Source organism: Diceros bicornis, chromosome 9 (assembly GCF_020826845.1).
Source record: "Diceros bicornis minor isolate mBicDic1 chromosome 9, mDicBic1.mat.cur, whole genome shotgun sequence".
NCBI lineage: Eukaryota > Metazoa > Chordata > Mammalia > Perissodactyla > Rhinocerotidae > Diceros > Diceros bicornis.
In genome coordinates, this window is record NC_080748.1 from 7,668,527 (window position 1) to 7,688,419 (window position 19,893).

Consider the following 19,893-nt stretch of genomic DNA (forward strand, 5'->3'; position numbering starts at 1 on the left):
GGGACCTTCCTAGGTAGTGTCCAAAGGGTAATGATTCCAATACCCATAATGTTAAACAACCAATGTATTTCTACCGCTGCGACTGTTTCCCATTCTCCCTTCTGATACCTTCGGGTGACTGCACTGAACTCCCCGGGCACCAGAGAGGGAAGTCCCTCCTTCCCCAGCACAAATGTGCCTGGAGTGGAGCAGCCCTCAAGGCCCCTGCAGGGTGTCACTGTGCAGTTTGAGAAGTGCCACCACACAGCTGCACCTCCCAGGGCCTTGCCATGAAACCAGCACAAAATAGGATGCCTAGGATTTGCTTTAACGTGCTGAAGCAAAGAAAGAGAGGGATATGAACATATTTGGCAGAATGTCAATAATTACTGAATATGTACAATGAGTGTATGGGTGTTCATTGTAATAGTTTCCTCTACTTCTGTGTATGCCTGAACTTTTTCAAGATAAAATTTTTAAAAAGAGGTAAAGAGGCACCAAGGCCAAGCATCAGATTTCTGTCAATTCTGGGTAAAGAGGGTGAGTGCCCAAGCTCCTCTCCACATACACCAAACAGCATCCTTTTGCCCCATAGGCCCACTCTCCAGCCTGCTCGTGGAAGCTAATCTGTATGCACTGTGTCAACAGGGGCCCCGGGCACACTGGCTGCAGGTTGAGTTAGCCAATAGAAGCCCCAGCAGAAGCTGGAAGGGAGGGATGAGTGAGGTCAGGGAATTCATTCCCCCAACACCCATCCCACAGCCTCACCAGGGCCTGACTGTGTCCTTCAACCAAAAGGTCACTGCCCTTCTCAAGGGGTCTTGCTCTACAGTATTACTCTTTGTCCTTCAAGGTCAAGCAAGTGCTCCTACCTCTACTCCCTCAGGTCTCCGGAGGTAACACTGCCACTGCTGCTAGCTCCAGGTTCCTCAGTGATTTCTCGTGGTTCCTTTTCACCCTTTGCACATAATCCCCTGGGTTATCCTGTTGAGCGTGGGGACCCTGACTGATAGACCACTCAACACTGCATGGTCGCCTATTCTATCCATGAAGGAGAAGATGAATCAAACTCACTATTATGAAAAGCAGAAACATGCCTGATTGGCAGAAAAATACTGCAAAGCATTCATCAGTGTGTTTTTTCCTCCTTCCCTCACCAACTTCCTTCCCTTGCACATTGAAGATGCATTTCTTAGCCCTCTGAAGCTGACAGCACTAATGGTGAGCTATCTGTTGCAGACCAGACACAAGGCTGCAGATATTCCACAGAATGGCTGAGAATCATACATAGGGCTGTTTTCCCTCTCTTGGGAACCAGGAAAATGGGAACCACCGCTGGAGCCCACGCAGGGAGCTGCAGGGAATCCAAGCTGGTCTTTTCATTACCACTTGACGAGGACACCAGTTGTCAGAAGCCATCCTATTGCCTTTTGATGATTCTTTTTCTAAAGATACTGTGTGGTGTTCAACAGGATTCTTCCCAGGCCCTCACTTTGCATCTTTTATTTCCTATTTGATGGCCAAAGACACTCAATAAGCCCCTCCTCCAAGCACTACATGGACACATTAAGGGGATGATAGTGACCAGAAGGAAAATCCCCCCCGAGCAAGCAAGAGGGATCAGACAGACTGGTTTGCAACTGCTCATTAGGCTGCGATGGTGGTGGGCAGCACCTCTCCTGTAACACCTGTGTGACGACAGATACTTTGGGGTGTGGGAATGGAAGCCATCAAAGGATGGCTAGACTTTGTGCTAGTTTCTGGAGAATGAAGTAACAACAATGGCTACCTTTTCTTGGGCACTCTGTGTGTGATACTATGCTAAGTGTTTTACATTCATGCTCTCTGATCTAACATTATTGTAGGCATTATTTTCCCCATATAAAGAAAAAGTAATATTCAAGGCCACATGATTAGTAAATGCCAAAGCTGAGATTCAAACTGTCAAATTAATAAACAGAAATTTCATTAAATTGGAGACAGGAGGCCAAAAGGGGGAGGTCTCACGCCCTATGTCAATAGCAGAGCCCAACAGGAAGAAGAAAGACTTCCTCTTCCTCTTCCTTCTTTCCTGCCCGCAAGAAGCTCAGCCAATGAGAGATTGTCACTACTCAGCCAGCGAAAAGCCACTACACAATGCAGTCTATACAGAAGCAGATATATAATGATGTACACATGAAATTTACATAACGCTGTAAACCAATGTGACCTCAATAAAAGAAAAGGAAAGAAAAGAAAAGCCACCACAAGTCGAACTCTTTGTTTACAATAGCCCTCCCAACTTCCTCTTCCCCTCTATAAAAGAGTTTCTCCTCCCTTGCTGCACAGGACTTGCATGTTGCTCGCCATAGTTGCAGACCCCAAATTGCAAGTCTATGCTGATCCTGAATAAACCTATTGTTGCTAGAGAAATAACTGGCTATCTATTTGTTTAAGGTCAACAAAACCAAGTAGGTTTGGCTCAAAAGTTTATAGTCTTTCCATTACACAATTTGTTTTCTCTTAAAGGAGCTGGGAGGATATTTGTTGCGAGTTTGTTTTGTTTGGATGTCAAGGTATCTAAGGAAGAGAGAGAGAAGATATAGAAGGGGCAGGACAGGACCATCCTCCCCTCACTGGCCACACATAAGGGACTGGTTTTGAGCCTATGAGGACAGAAGGTCAAGGCACAGTGTTCATGAAATACTGGATAGGACTAATTCTATGCAGCACTGCTTCCCTCCTAGAACACAGTATCAGCACGGGCTTGAGGAGAAGCCATTCATCTCCCCTCATGACCCCATTCACAGGTTGCAGAGTCGCTTTGGGTTCAAGGGGTTTGTTGGGTGCAGGGGATAACATCTTACAGAGGCGCCAGCTGCAGAAGCTGTGACAAGTCTCCTTGACAGAGAGGCTCAAGCGGAAAGAACATGAGCAAATTTGGTCCTGACCCCACATGAGAGGTCACCATCCTAAGGACGCCCAGAAATAGCCAGGGAAGAATTTAAGCAGACGAGAGGAGCACGGGGGTTAAGGTCTTGTCAAGCAGGTGTATGTTTAGAGCCATGGAGATATGAGTGTAAATATTAACCACCCTTATTTATGCTCATGAACTAGTGAAACCTAGGAGGCATGGAATAATTGCTAATCCACTTGTTCTTTCTTTGGACCCCTATTACTCTGGCTCTATTTCTGGGTTACGGCCACTAGATCCATGGCTCCAAGCCTGAATCCACTCCTGTTCCTCCTCAGAAGTACAAGGTCGGCTAGTTTTCTTGGCCCTCTACTGCCCACCTGCTCTTCCCTGTCTGGACTTAGTTTTCAAACCTTAGACTCAGCTTATTTGTCTGCTCTCCTGAAGGCTCACTCTGCTCTCCCATCTGAATATTTGTTACTCCTAATGTGGTAGAGTAAAAAATATATATTTGGTCTTTGTCTTCGGCATGGAGCTCCTAAAACCCTTGGAATTTGCTGAGTGCTAGGAGTGTCTCCTGTTTGCTGATGAGATAACTCAGGGCAAGGCCCCCAGAGAGCCTCAGGATGGGGGTTGGTCATCAGAGAAACTAACCATGTGATTAGAGGGTTAGAACTTTCAGCCTCATCCCCTGACCTCCAGAGAGGGGAGAGGGGCTATAGATTGAGTTCAATCACCAATGGCCAATGATTTAATCAATCATGCCTATATAATGAAACTTCAATAAAAACTCTGAAACAACGAGGCTAAGGGAGCTTCCAGGGTGAACACATCGAGGTGCTGGGAGGGTGGTGCACCCGGAGAGGGCATGGAAGCTCTGTGCACCCCTTGCCCAAATCTTGCCCTATGTATCTCTTCCATTTGTCTATTCTTGAGTCATATCCTTTGTAATAAACTGCAATTGTAAGTAAAGTGCTTTCTGAGTTCTGAGTCTTTCTAGAGAATTACTGAACCTGAGGGAGGGGGGTCCTGGGCATCCCCAAATTTGTTTTTGGGGTAGCCTAGAGATCTCATTTGCAGCTGGCGCATGAAGTGGGGGCAGTCTTGCGGGACAGAGCCCTTAACCTGTGGAGTCTGTGCTAACTCTGGGTAGTTAGTGTTACAATCAAATTGAATTGTTGGACACCCAGTTGGTATCAGAGAATTGGGGAACTGATTGTTGTTAGAAAAATGACACACACCCACCGTAATCAGGTTGTTGATATTCATCTTAAATGTATTCAACATTTGACACTGCCAGATGGTAAGGATAATCTCATAGCCTCCTGAAGAGATTGGCACATGAACCCCCATGGAGCCATCAGGTAAGTTCCTCTAACACCTCATACATCCTGGCCAGAACTGCCATCATCTCTCACGTGGGTTGTTACAATCAAGCATAATGGGTCTCCCCACTTCCACCCTGGACCCTCTACACAGCAGCTAGAGGGATTCTTTAAAAATGTAAGTCAAATCCTGTCACTCCCTAAAACCCTGCAATGAGTCCCGTTTCCTGCACAGTGATCTGACACCCAGCTACCTCTTCCACCACATCTTCCACCTCCCTTGCCCTCACTCACTTCACTCCAGCATGCCAGCTTCCTCCTGTTTCTTGGAACATGCCAGGCAGCTCCCACCTAGGGGCTTTGCACAGGTTCCCCTGTCTGGAACATTCTTCCCCTAAATAGCTTATGATTAATTCCCTCATCTCCTTTAAGTGTTTGCTCAGATTTCACTTTTCCATGAGGTCTGTCCCAACCATCCTTTTTAAAATTGTGATACATGTTCCCACATAACTCCATTGACTCCCAGCTCCTTTTCCTTGCCTACTGTTCCTTTTGGTCCATCATATAAGGTACCATATAATTTAATTATTCATTAGATATTGTTGGTTTTCTGTCTTCCCTTGTTAGAATGTAAAATCCACAAAAGTCAGTATCTATATCAATTTCATTCCCTGATGTATCTCAAGTACCTGTCACATAATAAATGCTCAACATGTGAATGAATGATTTTAAGGGTAAGGTTTGTTCGGAGACTCCTAACTAAAAGTGCTGCACTGCGATCCCCGGTTAGAGGTGGAGTCAGACACGTTGGGTGGACCCTGGAGGAAGACAAGAGAGCTGGGTCCAGTCACGACTGGGCCTGAGCTTGACAAGGGCTCCTCTGAGCCCTCTTTTCCACTAGGCCTTGTCCTTGGGCCCTGTCTTTGACCTGCCTAGCCCAGTTTTAGCAAGAATCCTGCTAAATCAGTTTAGCAAGAATCTCCTACCCTTAATATCTAATCACCCTCAATATCTAATCATTTCTTCATCCCCCACCCTTGAGACCTGATCACCCTGACCTGCCTTCAGCAAGAATCCTATCAAGTCAGTTTAGCAAGAATCCCCCTGCCCTTATTAATTTTCCATCCCCGATCCCCTCACTCTGCTCATTGGCTATAAATCCCCAGCTGTCTTTGCTGAATTTGGAGTTGCAATGGTCTTCATGACTATTGCAATAGTCCTGGATAAAATCTTCCCAACCACTTTAACAAGTGTTAGAATAATTTTATCTTTAACAACACTATGAGTTTGAGCAAGTCATCTAATTTCAGTTTCCTCATCTATCAAAGGAGACTCATATGAGAGGATCTCTTAGACGCTGCCACCAGCCTCAATCAATCCCACATACGCCAAGCTCCTCAGCACACTGTAACTACAACTGTTTCCTCGGCATCCTAGGGGACAGTTTCCCCAAATCTGGTCCACCCCTCCGTATCCTGGAATCTGCTGTTTGCACATACTGATGCTCCAGGGTCTTCCTGATGGCGATGGAGAGGGAACCGATCCCAAAGTTGCCTTCAGCAAGTGAGACTAACTCTCAGCTTTTAGCTTAAATATTCAGACTGTATATTCAACAATATATCTGCTTTTATTTTAGCATAACATTTGATATTGCTTACCAGATATATAATTTAACTTCTTTTCTCAAAATATTTACATAAAGCCCGTATCCTGGAAAAGGCCTGCGTGTTAATGTCAGGACTCTAAGCAAGGCTCCACCGCCCACACACGCACCCCTGAGAACTCGCCACACAACACCTAGAGCTCAAGACTCCAAGACTGGATCCTTTTCAGCTTTGAAAATTATTATCTTGCCCCAGGAACAAGGAAACCAGACAATCAAATTTTACATATTTGTGGTCTTAGTAAGACAGGCTTTAAATGTCTTAATAAAAGTGTGTTTAGGGGCTGGCCCATGGCTGAGTGGTTAAAGTTCCGCACGCTCCACTTCAGCAGCCTGGGTTCACAGGTTCAGATCCCGGGCGCGGACATACACCACACGTCAAGCCATGCTGTGGGGGCAACCCACATACAAAATAGAAGAAGACTGGCACAGATGTTAGCTCAGGGCGAATCTTCCTCAGGGAAAAAAAACAGTGTGTTTATAAAAATCAACTTAAGATTGATGCTTTGACTGTCATCCCATGGACTCGACTCTATGTGTTCATAAATGTTGCTATACCCAGCTACTGACATTTTAACTTTAAGTAAATAAGTAAATAAACAAATAAGTTCTGAGGAAATTCTAAAGTACTCAAAGCCTTATAATCGGCAAAGATACACTCAAAGTTAATATGCTTTTTTCTAGTTATAAATGGAATTTATCACCTAGTGATTGCAAAGACAATCTGATCTGTTGTTTTTTTCAACATCTGTTGACATTCAATCATGACTGTTGAAAATTTATACTTAGTGACATCATCAATGATTCTATACAATCACTGCTTTTTATAATAAATTTATAAATGAAATTATTTCTAACAAATCAGTCAACTGGTAAGTTGAATGAAAATGAGTTCACCTTTAATTTGAAAAAGCATCTACTTTCAAAACTAGGGGGAAAGCACTGTATGGAAGCACTGAAGAAGGTAAAAAAGAAAAATCCACAGAAATACTGTGAGATAACAGGTATGATGATACAACAGTATATTTCCCTCATGTTTAAACAATTTAGCATTGTAGTAGTAATAAAATTCACATCAGATGACTTCTAATATTAGAAAATACAGAGAATAATCAAATATTCCAATTGGTCAATAAAAATCAAACTTATTAAGTAGTCTCAATACCCATGTACTTTCACATATTTAAATAACAATGAGTCATAAAATTAATCCTGGTTTGCTAGGAGGAAGTTCTACTGAAAAGGTTACACTTACTTCCTCTCTCTAATGAATAAAAGTTTACAAAAGGTAAAAACAAATATTCAGCTTTTTCAACGTTTCAAATTTGGAAAGCCAAATTTGAAAAGTCTTTTTGTCTGTTGATATCATTAGGTTACAAGATGTGAAGGCTTACCTGGTCTCTACGGCACTAAAATTTCAGGTATTGAACGTACTATTTGAATACAGCAGTCGAAATCAATGAAAGTGTATTTTGTTATATGCTTAAGAAAAAAAGAAGAGCACGTAAAAATTTAAAGAGTAATAATAAATATACATTAACCTTACAGTTTGACATAAATCCTCAAGCTTGTAAAATAAGAATATGTTCTTATAAAATAGCAACTAAATTTGAGGAAAGGAGCAAGCATTATCTTTTATCATCATAGTTTAAAAAGGAAAAGCAGCCTCTCTCTCCTTTCTCAGGTTATTCGCTACAACTGCAAGTACTTCACAAATGTTTATTGAATATTTTTCGAATAATCATACAGCCAGTGAGAGACACTAATATATCATTTGATGAAGGAGAAAATGGGATACATGTAGTCAATTGTCCATTAGAACGGCCACCCAAAGAGACAGAAAATCCAAAACCATCTGAACAAATGTAAGGAATGATTTTCTACCCATGGCTTGAAATGTTACATACACAATTCCAATTACAACTGAAGCATCTACAGTTGACTCACTTTTACCTCCAGAGAACTTTCATTTGTTTCTGCCTACTTATGTTTCATTTAGGAAAACCCAATAAGCCTTAAAATCTCAACACAAATTGTTGTAATTTAAAACATTAACTCATTTACCTATTATCCTTGGTCTCCATTATCACTTCTCCTGGAATGCTTGTCCACGAAAACCATGAAAATATTTTTCTTTCTTCTAAGTCTTTCGTTTGTGTTTCCTTTAAATGTGTCCTCCACGTTCAGCTCTTCCTGGCCAGTGAAAAGCCTGCTTTTCCCCTCAGTGTCCATTCATCATCCGATGTCCAAAAGCATTGTTGTGTTTTGTATTTGTGTTTCTTCAAGTATGACTCTCCAGCCCGAAAGTGGTTGCCCCCTTGGGTTATGCCTTCTGATCCAACAACCCAGAGAAATTCTTAAGGTAAAATTGTATCGATTAGCTAATGGTTTTTGGCTTTTCCCGAAAGTAAAAACAAGCTAATTTCATCTGAGAATCTCCTGTATTTCTTTTTGAAGGTGGTGGGGGATGATGTTGTAGCAGTTCTTGGGCTCCGTGTCTCTCATCCTCATCTCAGCAGATGTACAGTACTCACTGGACAGCGCATTTCTTCTTGCTCTGGTGACACATACATCTTCGCATCACTTCTATGATCCTGAAAGAAAAATCAAGGAAGGGTAAAGGAAGGAGTAGAGAAAAGTACTTGAAGTAAATGCACTGAAAATGTAACTCCTCATGGAAGACAGCCATGGTTCTTAGCTCCAGTGACTTTCTAATTATAAACTGCTGGTTGCACCACAGCCCTGCTAAATAGCACAGCTTTATCCCTCACCTCACAACCAACAAATGCACCTGTGTAAGTAGACATGGCAGTCTCTATCAATAAAAAACATATCTACTTAATTTAGTTTCATGTTCTCACTCCCTATGCACTTCTTCTCACTCCTCTTATTTCCCTGGCTTCTTCCAAGTGAAATATGTGCCTCATACAACGTGCCTTTTTTCAGGACCAATACCCTTAAATCCAAACCTACAACTTTACGCATAATATGACTCATGTTTGAAAGCAAAGCATCTAGGTTAGGAAAAGAAGAGAAAATGTGTCTATCAGAAAGTCTTTATTTTCCTAGTAATATTCTCAATAACTATTGGATCCTGCAAAAGTCTAACTTTTTAAGAAATAAACTAGAAAAAAAAAAGACACAAACTTTTACAACAATAATATGCCAGAGGGACACATGAGACTGAATTTTCTACCTGTTCATACAACTATCATGGTTATAAATACTTTATAATTTTCAAGGTGCTCTCTTAGACATTATCACATTTAACAGTTCTTTGAAGTAGACAGAACAAGAGAGGTGGAATTGCTAACATGTTAAAGAAACTTGGACACAGGAAGGTAAGCAACTATGTTTAAGCTCACTCAGCTAGGAAGTGATGGATGGAAACTGGAGAACCAGGTCCTAACTTCTTATTCTGTTTTTGTATCCAACAACATTTCACTGTGGACAAAAGTAATGTAGAGACAATAATTTAAGCTATACTTTTAACACTATAGATTCTTGGATTCATTGAAACCCAGGAAAATAACCCAAAACTCACTGTAAACTCTTCCTCAAAAACACTTCTCCAGTAACTTGCTATAATAAAAATATTACTAGGCATCATGAGTGAGATTAATTCAAACAGACCAACCCCAAATCTTATTACTCATTCATATAAAACCATATATCATAAAATTTTGATTGCTATGTGTCAAGAATTAGAGTAATTCTAGATTTAAAATTAAAAATTGAAATAAATTAAGAATTGTTATTTGCAAGAGAACGGAAGCCTTTCGTATGATAATGGATTTTAAAAATTGGACTCTTCAATTGGAAATGTTTAGATTAAGAGAGGTTATGTATAATAAAGTGGAGGATTAGGATCAACTTCTTTATCTATAAAACAAGAGGATTGGCATAAGTGTTCTAAGCTATTAACTAAAATTCTATGACTCTAGACAGGTATATATATTGTTAACTCATCAACAATTCCGCGAATAGGAATTAATCCAAATATGTCTTTTAAATAAAAAAGTTTTTGTCAATCAGAATGTCATTTTAAATATAACCATAAAATATGAATGTATTGTAGAACAGATACAGGTTATTTCAAGTTCTTAATGAACCCATCTCTGTGTCTTTGTCCAACAACAGCTCCTGAACTCTCTCTCTAGTAATCCAATCTTTAAATTTTAATATCACTTCTATAATTGACATCTAACACACAATTTAGAATTCCAAACTATTATTCCTTTTTTGGACACTGGAACATTTGTACATGTGCATCTCCCAGAGGATCTGTCTTATTCTCTAATTGCTCAGAAATTACCCCTGTGATTGAACAACTGCATATGGCAACGAGATCACGCACATGGATGAGAGAAGGCAGTGTGCTGTCTGGAACATCAGTTTCTCAAACTATAGTCACTGATGAATCATCCTCATAATTTTTCTCATATTTGAAACATAATGTACAACTTTTGGGATCTTTGGTCTACTTGTGTAGCACCTGTTTCATTATTTACTTAATATTTTTCCTTAAATATTTTTCCTTAAATGTATTATATAAAGGAAACTTTCCATTCTTACCATAAATGGAAACCCAGTACTATGCACCACACATAGAGGGTAACTATAAAGATAAATAAAATGAATACAAAAGGAATCTTAATAAATTCTGACTAGATACAAGTGCCCACGAAAAACACTGAGTCTTTTATCTGCTCTTTCTTCAATAAAAATGGGGATTAGTAAATTTATGGGGACATTTATACCCTTGAATGATTTCATTCAGAAAGAAGAAAGGCTGAAAATTAAGTATCCATTTCAGAATTCAGAAAAAAGGTAATGGGAATAAATCCAAAGAAAATAAAGATGAGAGTATAATTAATGAAGTGGAAAATAAAAATACAATGGAAAATATCAGCAAAAACACGTTAGTTCTTTAAAAAGACTAATAAAATTGGCAAACTCATGGCAAGACTGATCAAGATAAAAGCGAAATTGAGGCAAGATGGCGGGCTGGCAGTGAGCAGCTGTCAAGGGATGAAAATAGGTACGCCTAGAAGCAGATTTTAAAAGCGGTTTCTCTTCAGATCATCTTCTTTCATACCACCTGATAAGCATCTTGACTCACTATGGCATTAGCAGCAATAAAATGGGCGATATCAAACAGCTATCTTGAAATGTTTATTTCCAATTCAAAACGGAGCTTTATATTGTGTTTGTCATAAATCTAAGTAGTCTTCTCTTCCAGATAACTATAATTGCAAAGCGGAGCTTGCTTTGACATCTGATGGCATGATGGCATCTGATGATATGCTACCACTCTTCTGTGGACATTCCATATGAACACACAAAACCTATCCCTCGGCCAGATCCTGTGCATAATCATGAAGAAACACATGATCAAGTGCTGAAAACCAGATTAGAAGAAAAAGGTGCACACTTTGAGCAAGGACTCATGATAGAGCAACTTAGCAAAATGTTCTTTACTACTAAGCACCGCTGGTATCCTTGCGGACTGTATCACAGACGTGACAAGAAACTGGATCCTCCAAAAGACAGATAATATTGAGGTTTCCAACAAAGAGAAATGTTACCCTGTGTCTCATTTGCCATTTGAGAAAATGCAATTGGGTATATTCCCTAATATGTTATACAGTAAAAAAACAACAAAATGTCTTTTCATATAAAAAAGATAAAAGCAAAGAAATCACAAAAAAAGCAATGTTAGGAATGAAAAATGGGATGCATCAGAAATTAAAAAGATAAGAGAACATTACAAAAACTTTAAGGTAATGAATTTGAAAATGGACAAATACTTGGAAAAATAGAAAGTACCAAAACTAATTCAAGATATAAGTCAATCCTATTAAGTATATTCAATTACTGATATTTAAAATCTCCCCACAGAGGAAACACTAGGCTAGATGGTTTTACTGGTGAGTTGTACCAAATATTCATAAACATACAACTCTAGTATCTTACAGATTCTACCTGAGAACATAAAAACAGACAATATGCCCAAATAATTTCAGGAGGCTGATAATATTCCCAAATCTGATTATCTAAACCAGAGTGAATGAAAAAAGGAAAATTATTGGCCAATCTCATTCATGAATATAGATGCCAAAATTCCAAATACATGTTAGCAAGATGGATCCAGCAGTCTATAATAAAGATAATACCTCATGAACAAATTGATATGTTTCTTTGTTTGAAACAGTGCCTTTACTATCTTTCATTTATTATCACAATAACTGTTAATTAAAAATTAAGTACAGAGGGAATAATAAAGTCTACATAATAAGGTTTTATAGAAGAGGAAAGAAGGGAGAGGAAGGGACAAGAAGGGTGAGGGAGGCAAAGAGAAAAGGGATTTGCAAAAGGGGTCACCCACTCACTGCATGATCTCATTTTCTTGGTGCCTGCTTGAGTAGCACCCACTCCTTCCCTGAACAGAGTCATCTTCTCACTGTTATCAGGGCATGCATCCTACACTTTGTGAAACACTTCATGAGAACTTATTCCCCAAGGATTCCGAAGTATTCCTTAGGGTTCCAAAGATCCACCTGGTACCAGTAAACCTTTTTAATTAATATGAAATTCAGCATGTGTATTTAAATAATAGTACCTTACATTTGCGTAGTCCTTTACAATTACAGATCTTTCTCAACTTACTATGGGGTTACCTCTGGATAAACCCATCACAAATTGAACATATCTTTAGGTCGAAAATGCATTTAATATACCTAACCTACTGATCATCATAGCTTAGCCTAGCCTATCTTAAACACACTCAGAACACTTATATTAGCCTACGGTCAGGCAAAATCATCTAACACAAAGCCTATTTTATAATAAAGTACTGAATATCTCATGTAATTTATTGACTACTGTACTGAAAGTGAAAAACCCAGCATGGCTGTCTGGGTACAGAACGGTTGTAAGCGTATTCGTTGTTTACCCTCGTGATCACACGGCTGACTGCGAGCTGTGGCTGCCATTGCCCAGCGTCACAAGAGGCTACATATCGATAGCCTGGGAAAGAGAGCAAAATTCAAAATTTGAAGCATGGTTTCTACTGAATGCTTAACACTTTCGCACGATCGTAAAGTCGAAAAATCATTCAGTTGAACCAAAGCAAGTTGGGGACCATCTGTACACACATTGTTTCATGTGATCCTCAAGATGACTTTATTTTTTTTTTATTTTTCCTGTGAGGAAGATCGGCCCTGAGCTAACATCCATGCCAATCCTCCTCTTTTTGCTGAGGAAGACTGGCACTGGGCTAACATCCGTGCCCATCTTCCTCTACTTTATATGGGACGCCGCCACAGCATGGCTCGACAAGCGGTGCATCGGTGCGCGCCCAGGATCCGAACCAGCGAACCCCAGGCCGCCGCAGTGGAGCGCGCACACCTAACCACTTGCGCCACCAGGCCCGCCCCAAGATGACTTTATAAAAGAGGTAGACCAGATAGTTCCTCATTTTACAGGCTAAGAGACTGAAGCTCAAAGAGGTTAAAAGACATGCCCAGGCCATAAGGGCATAGGGAAGGGGACAAGGTGACAAAATCACCAGGGCCAGTCTACGGCAAGTTACGTAAATGTTAGTTTACAGAGATGTTGGTCTTTGCAAAATCCAGCTCTGCAGCCTCAGCATAGAGGGAGAGAGTGTGCGCACCATCACAGTGCCTCTGGGGGCATGCCACTGCAAGGTCACACTGAGGACGTGACACAGCGCCAATGCGAGCTCTAGACCCTAGTTCAGGGATTTCTCCAGTAAACCAGGCCACTTCTCATATAGTAACGTTGACAGGTTGAGAGCACATCAACATTCACAAAGCATTTATCACATATTGTTTTATTTATTATCATGATTACATTGTACTAATCCAAGATACAAAAAAAACATTAAAATTTCTTGGTTTTGATTCCCAATTGATGATTTCGCGCACGCACACACACGTGCACACACACACACACCTTTATTCAGTTCAACAAATATCCATTTCTTGGTGTGCCATGGTTAAACATTCTAAATATGCACATATATGAACACATTTCTGCTTGTAATTGAATACATATTCAGTTCTATTTGATTTTTATTATTTTAAACTACAAAAATACTTTTTGTTCCTTATTGATTATATGATTAACACTATATAGGATTTTTATATTTATACGTTTAATGCTTCTCTTGTATATAAATCTTCAGCTGATAATGCATACATTTTTCAGTGCTTCAATATATCACACATTCACTTTTATAAATCCTTAACAATGACATCGCATGGAAGATAAAAGCTAATAGCTTTTTTATGGCATCTAATATGATTGAACAGCAGTCTAATGCAATTTAAAAAATAAGAAATGTGAGCATTCAAACTATCCATACTAATAAATTTAAGATAGTTCCTCAATAAGACAATCAAATTAATCATGATATAATAAGCCTGGTATTTTTTTACTGCTTTCATGATAATTTTGTTTATATAGTTTTTGCCAAGAAAATTAGGATATCCTAAAATTTGTACACAGTTGAAAAGTTATTGATACTAAAATTAAAATACGGTATAGTAAGATATCTTGCAGAGTATGGTATTTTTAATTTGTTAAAGCGATTTCATAGACATTATCATGTTCAATCTCATAACTGCCTGGTGATTTGGTAGGAAATTGTTCATTTCATTTCACAGATACAGAAATCGGTGCCCAGAAAAGTCAAGCAACATCCCACATGGGGACTTAAGCACAGGACCTCTGACTCCCAGCTCTCACCGTATTCCCCACTATGGAGTGCCTGACACAATATAGGCACTCAAATATTACTGCCTTCTCTCCCCATCCCTTCCCCAAAGGGGAAGAAAGCTGCTGTCACCATATCATTTTGGGGGTACTGTGGCATTATGGAGACCACGACTTGAGAATCACATAATTTCTCTGTACCCAAGTTTCCTCGTCTGTAAAACAGAGCTAGTTTGCCCTATCCATGTACAGGATCATGGTAAAGATCAACCTGAACTATGTCTAAAAGTACTTAGCAAACTGCAGATGGGTTTTTTTTGTTTTTTTTGTGTGTGTATGTGAGGAAGATCAGCCCTGTGCTAACATCTGCCAATCTTCCTCTTTTGTTTTGTTTTTGTTTTTTTTTTTTTTTTTGCTGAGGAAGACTGGCCCTGGGCTAACATCCGTTCCCATCTTCCTCCACTTTATATGGGATGCCGCCACAGCATGGCTTGCCAAGCAGTGCATCGGTGCATGCCTGGGATCCGAACCCGCGAACCCCAGGCTGCCGTAGCAGAGCGCGCACACTTAACTGCTTGCGCCACCGGGCCGGCCCCATGCAGATGGTTTTTGCAAATATTGGATGCCACTCTTTTGCTTGTGTAATATTCTTTAACACATGAAGTGACATGAATACCATATTCCCTGCCCACTTATTCATGTCCTCCTCTCATTTATCAGGGGCCCGAACAATCAATCCCCTGTAGTTGCCATTAGGGAACAGGCCTGGACACCAATTCTTGCCAGCTGTGGAATCCGTTCATTTGGCTCCGAAACCTGAAGCTGCTGCCCATGGCTAATATAAGCACAGTGTGTCCATTCAGTGACCTCTGTGCCTTCCCAGCAAAAATACCCTATTTTGGCAAGCTGGGCTTTCCCCATAGTTGGCGGACTTAGCACTATATATGATCTCATTTAAGGAGCAGGAAAGAAAGACGCCAGCTCCACTTACTCACTGAGCTGAAAATTCCTTTGAGTGACACTACCTGAACTAGAAACAGCCTGGAGACTCGCGGCTTCAATCACGACCATTGTACAAACAAGTGGTGATGGTCCCTTAACCAAAAGCCGCCCTTTGGTAGAGGGACGAGGGGAGAAAAGAGTCGGAAGATGAAGGGCTTCCTCAGGTGGAAGAAAGTGGACTTCACCAGAATGGAGGAGGACAAAGCAAACTTCCCGAGAACTAACACACAGACACCTGCCTGTCACCTAAGTGATGAAAAGAAAAGTCTTTCCTGCAGGGATGAGATAAAAATACAATCAGGAGCTACCCCTAGTACTTTATCCTCTTCAACATGATGTACTTTTTCTTTGTTTAAGAGAGTCTGTTAAATTTCAGAACCGCATCTTTTCTGTACAGACTTAGATCTGATAAAACCCCCTCCTCGTGGGTGTGGGAGGAAGGGGCCGTCCGGGAGTAAGCAAGGGTGTCTTGGGAGTGCTCTTCTAGTACTGCAGCATTCCAGGCACACCCTCTGCTGCTTCACCTATCACAATAGCCGTAGTTTCCCTAGAAACAGTCTTTTAACCCATTTACAGCAAAGAACAGAGCCAGAATTGCCTTTAGCGACATGCTAAGAATGGAATACACATTCATTTAAAAATGGGAATTAAAAACCAACATTTTTTATCATATTTGACCAAACAAATTTATAGACAGCTAAATCCTCTGTGGTGTGGTGAAAATTTACCCTTGAAAGTCCCTAATATTACCAAAACAAGGAGCCAAATACAGACAGACTTCAGGCCCAGAGAAAGCCTCCACTGGAATTACCCTCAGAATAATCGTCTTGCCCTCCTTAATGTCAGAAGAAAACATGAGTCAGCAAAGATTTTAAAATGGCATCTTTGCAAAATGGAGAAGTCAGATTAACTCATCCTGTAAATCAATAGACCAAAATGTAAGACAGAGCAAGAACTGCGATGTCATTAATGACAGAACTCTATTGGCACAATCACTGCAGAAAAGGGCATGGGCACTATAGCCATTGTTTGACCTCAAATGTACATCTCTGTAATTGAATATGTACATAAAGGCACTTTATAGAGCACCAAAAGTAAAGGTAAAGGTGAGTGATACTTACTGGCTACGGGTGTGTGTGTGTAATTAAAAATTTCCATGCAAGATGTACAACAGGAAAGATACTGTATTTGAAATTTAATAAGAGAAATACATAAATTATTCACTCAGTGTCCAAATCTCTTCTGTGTTACACAAATCTTCCTCGTCTACTTTGCCGCAAGTTCCTCAAGAACGTCTTATTCATCTTTGATTCAGGGTCATGGATACAGAAGATATTCAATAAAGAATGAATAATTTAGTCACTTTGGCCAATTTCCAGGTAATAAAAATATACATATACTTTTATAGCTTATCTTGAATCGAGTTGATCCAGCCTCAGCTTTCAGTCTGTCAACCTGCAGAGCTAACTGTCAGAGGCTGAGGTGTGTGGGGGCTCAGCACTGGAGCAGAAGCTCCTCAGAGTCATAGGTTTACCTTTAAAAGCTCAATTTATGTTGAAAGGTAAAATTTTACATAAAAATAATATACCATATAGGTGAATTTTATGGTATGTGAATTATATCTTAATAAATCTTTTTAAAAGTAGATTACATGATTAAAATACATCTCATTTGACATTATCTGACTAATATTATTATTAGTCAGACTAATATCCGGCTTTTTGAAGGGAAAAATAATATTCTTTCATTCATTTAAAAAACCAACTTTTCTTTGGGGAGCCTGCCATGTAAAGCCATGCCAGAGGCTTCACTTACCGTCATCTGATCTCTTCAGTGGGGATTATTAACCTATTTTCAGTCCCATTTAAGAAGGAGGAAACTGAGGTTCCAGGAGGTGAGGTATCAGAGGTAGTTTGACATAGAGCCAGTTTTCAAAACCAAGTTTATCTGACTCCACATAAATATATTTAAAATCTCGAGGTGTTTTTTTTTCATTCATTAGCAGGGCATCTGGGGAACATGAAGGTGAGTTGGACATACTGTGTTCCTCAGGATCAGAATTTTCTTAGGATAGTCACTTAGCTTAATATTTAATAAACAAAAACATTAATAAATAAAACTAGTGAGGTGTTTGGCATATTATGGAAAATTGATAAAGACTGGATTAAATTTATGTTTTAAGCTTAAAAACCTAACAAATTAATATCCTGACACTCAAAGTAACTGTTATTTAATTCATCGATTAAGGTTCTGTTTATCCAGGGTTGCCAGACTTAGCAAATAAAAATATGCCTAGTTAAGTTTGAATTTCAAATAAATAACAGGTAATTTTTTAGTGTATGTCTTATTCAATATTTCCTGTATTTTATCTGATAACCCTATTAGGACTTTTTTTTGGGGGGTGAGGAAGATTGGCCGTGAGCTAACATCTTCCTCTTCTTGCTAAGGAAGATTGGCTCTGAGCTATCATCTGTGCCCATCTTCCTCTATTTTGTATGTGGGACACCACCACAGCATGCCTTGATGAATGGTGTGTGGGTCTGCACCTGGAATTCAAACCTGTGAACCCTGGGGCCACCAAAGTGGAGCGTGCAAACTTAACCACTATGCCACAGGGCCAGCTCCCTATTAGGACTTTTCTTAATGGTTAAATTTATCACTGCATTAAAAACAAGGAGAAAGGCTCAACTTCTACTACTATGTAAAAGTGTGCACAAATTCCAGAAACCTAAAAAACTCAAATACATACTCCTCTAGCACCTAGTACTGTAACGAAACAAGGAGCTCTGTGAAGTTTAAATGATCACCCGTTGTGATATTAGGCGGCTGAAATGCTAAAAGTCTGTAGTTTCAGAACACATGAAAAGGATATCTGGATAGCAGGGCCTATATTTTCTGGACTAGATGACAGACTCCTGGTCTAATCCAGAGCAGAATATTTACAATCAATGTCTGTCTGGATGTAATGTTGCTATAAGTGGACCATTGATTTCTCTTTACAAAATCGAGAACAAAGTGGCATTTTGGGCTTCGTACCACTATAAATTCGCAGTGCCATGAGAGGGGATGCTGTGGCGTGAGTACCAGAGCTCAGGGTTTGCAATCTGATGACTCACTGATGTTCAGAAAGGAAAGCAAACTTAGATATCATCTAGTCAATCCCCTCTTCTCACAGATAAGAAATAGCTGGGGCTCTACTCTCTCTTAATCTTACATTTTATAATCTGCAAAATGGGGTTGCCTGTTTCATAAGGCTATTGTGAGAATGAAAAGAGACGATATATGTGAAACCATATTATTTGATCAAATAATTGCTATAAACTGAGTATTCCCCCAAAGAATTCCCCCAAAAGAGCTATACGAATCATGTACCAAGGACCTGAAGATTATCTACTCCATACCTCTTATCTTAGAGATGAGGTTAAATGACTTTCCAGTTAGCACAAAGAGAAGCCAAGGCTGAGCTGGAGTCCCAGCCCTCGACTCCCAATCCAGCGCTTCTCCCAGTTTCATTATGTTCCCCTTAGGTATGGCACAACAGCTCCATCCTCAACTTTTAAATCCGACACAATGTGCTAAGTGTAGAGTCTATTAAAGCAAAGGTGGTAAGCAGAAAGATAGACAAAATAGAAACTAAAATAGTAACAGGACTGGCAATACAGAGAGCAAACTGCCACCCAGGTTGTCCAAGATCAGAATAGCAACGGGAACTGTTCTGATTTCCAATTTGGCAGGGTTTGCATCAGTCACATTTGCAGGCTTCACTGGGACTCATGGCAGGACCATCAGTATCATCAGCCCACTGCTGCCATCATATAGATTTAACAGGAACAGCACAAAGGGAGTTGGCCTTCCCTCCTCCAACAGAACACTCCTATGGCAACGTGGAAATATTAGCATTACTTTTATAGGTAAGAGATCCTTAGCAAGTACTGAATATATTTTTTGTACTTAATCAGAGCTGATTAAGATGCACTCAGTCAAAAGATCATTTCAAAATTCACTCCTTTAGGGAAATGGTATAAGAAACCACTTGAGCCTACTTCCTCCTGAATGGGTGGCTAGGTAGACGGGTGGACTGAATAAGAAAATGACAAATCACCTGCTAAACAGCCACATTGTGCCAAGTACCGTGCTGGTGCCTTCACACGCATTACCTCACTTCTACCCTATGACAACTGTGTGAGCAACTACTGCCATCATCTCTAACATAGGAAGGAACGGGGGCTCACAGGAGTCGCTGCAAAGCTAGGATATGGCAGAGCTGAGATTTGAACCTAAGGTTTCTGAGA

The 19,893-nt window shown here is 40.0% G+C and overlaps 1 protein-coding gene and 1 pseudogene across 2 annotated transcripts in view; one reads left to right on the forward strand and one right to left on the reverse strand.

The window, feature by feature from the left end:
- Nucleotides 1–19,893, reverse strand: part of SACS (sacsin molecular chaperone) — a 113,819-nt gene that overhangs the window by 62,401 nt on the left and 31,525 nt on the right. For both annotated transcript variants that reach the window (XM_058547844.1, XM_058547845.1), the window contains one exon: nt 7,925–8,454. In XM_058547844.1, the coding sequence (XP_058403827.1) occupies nt 7,925–7,944 (20 nt within the window). In that variant the 5' untranslated portion in view covers nt 7,945–8,454. The remainder of the gene's footprint in view (nt 1–7,924; nt 8,455–19,893) is intronic.
- LOC131410076 (large ribosomal subunit protein mL42-like) lies at nt 10,984–11,417 on the forward strand (annotated as a pseudogene).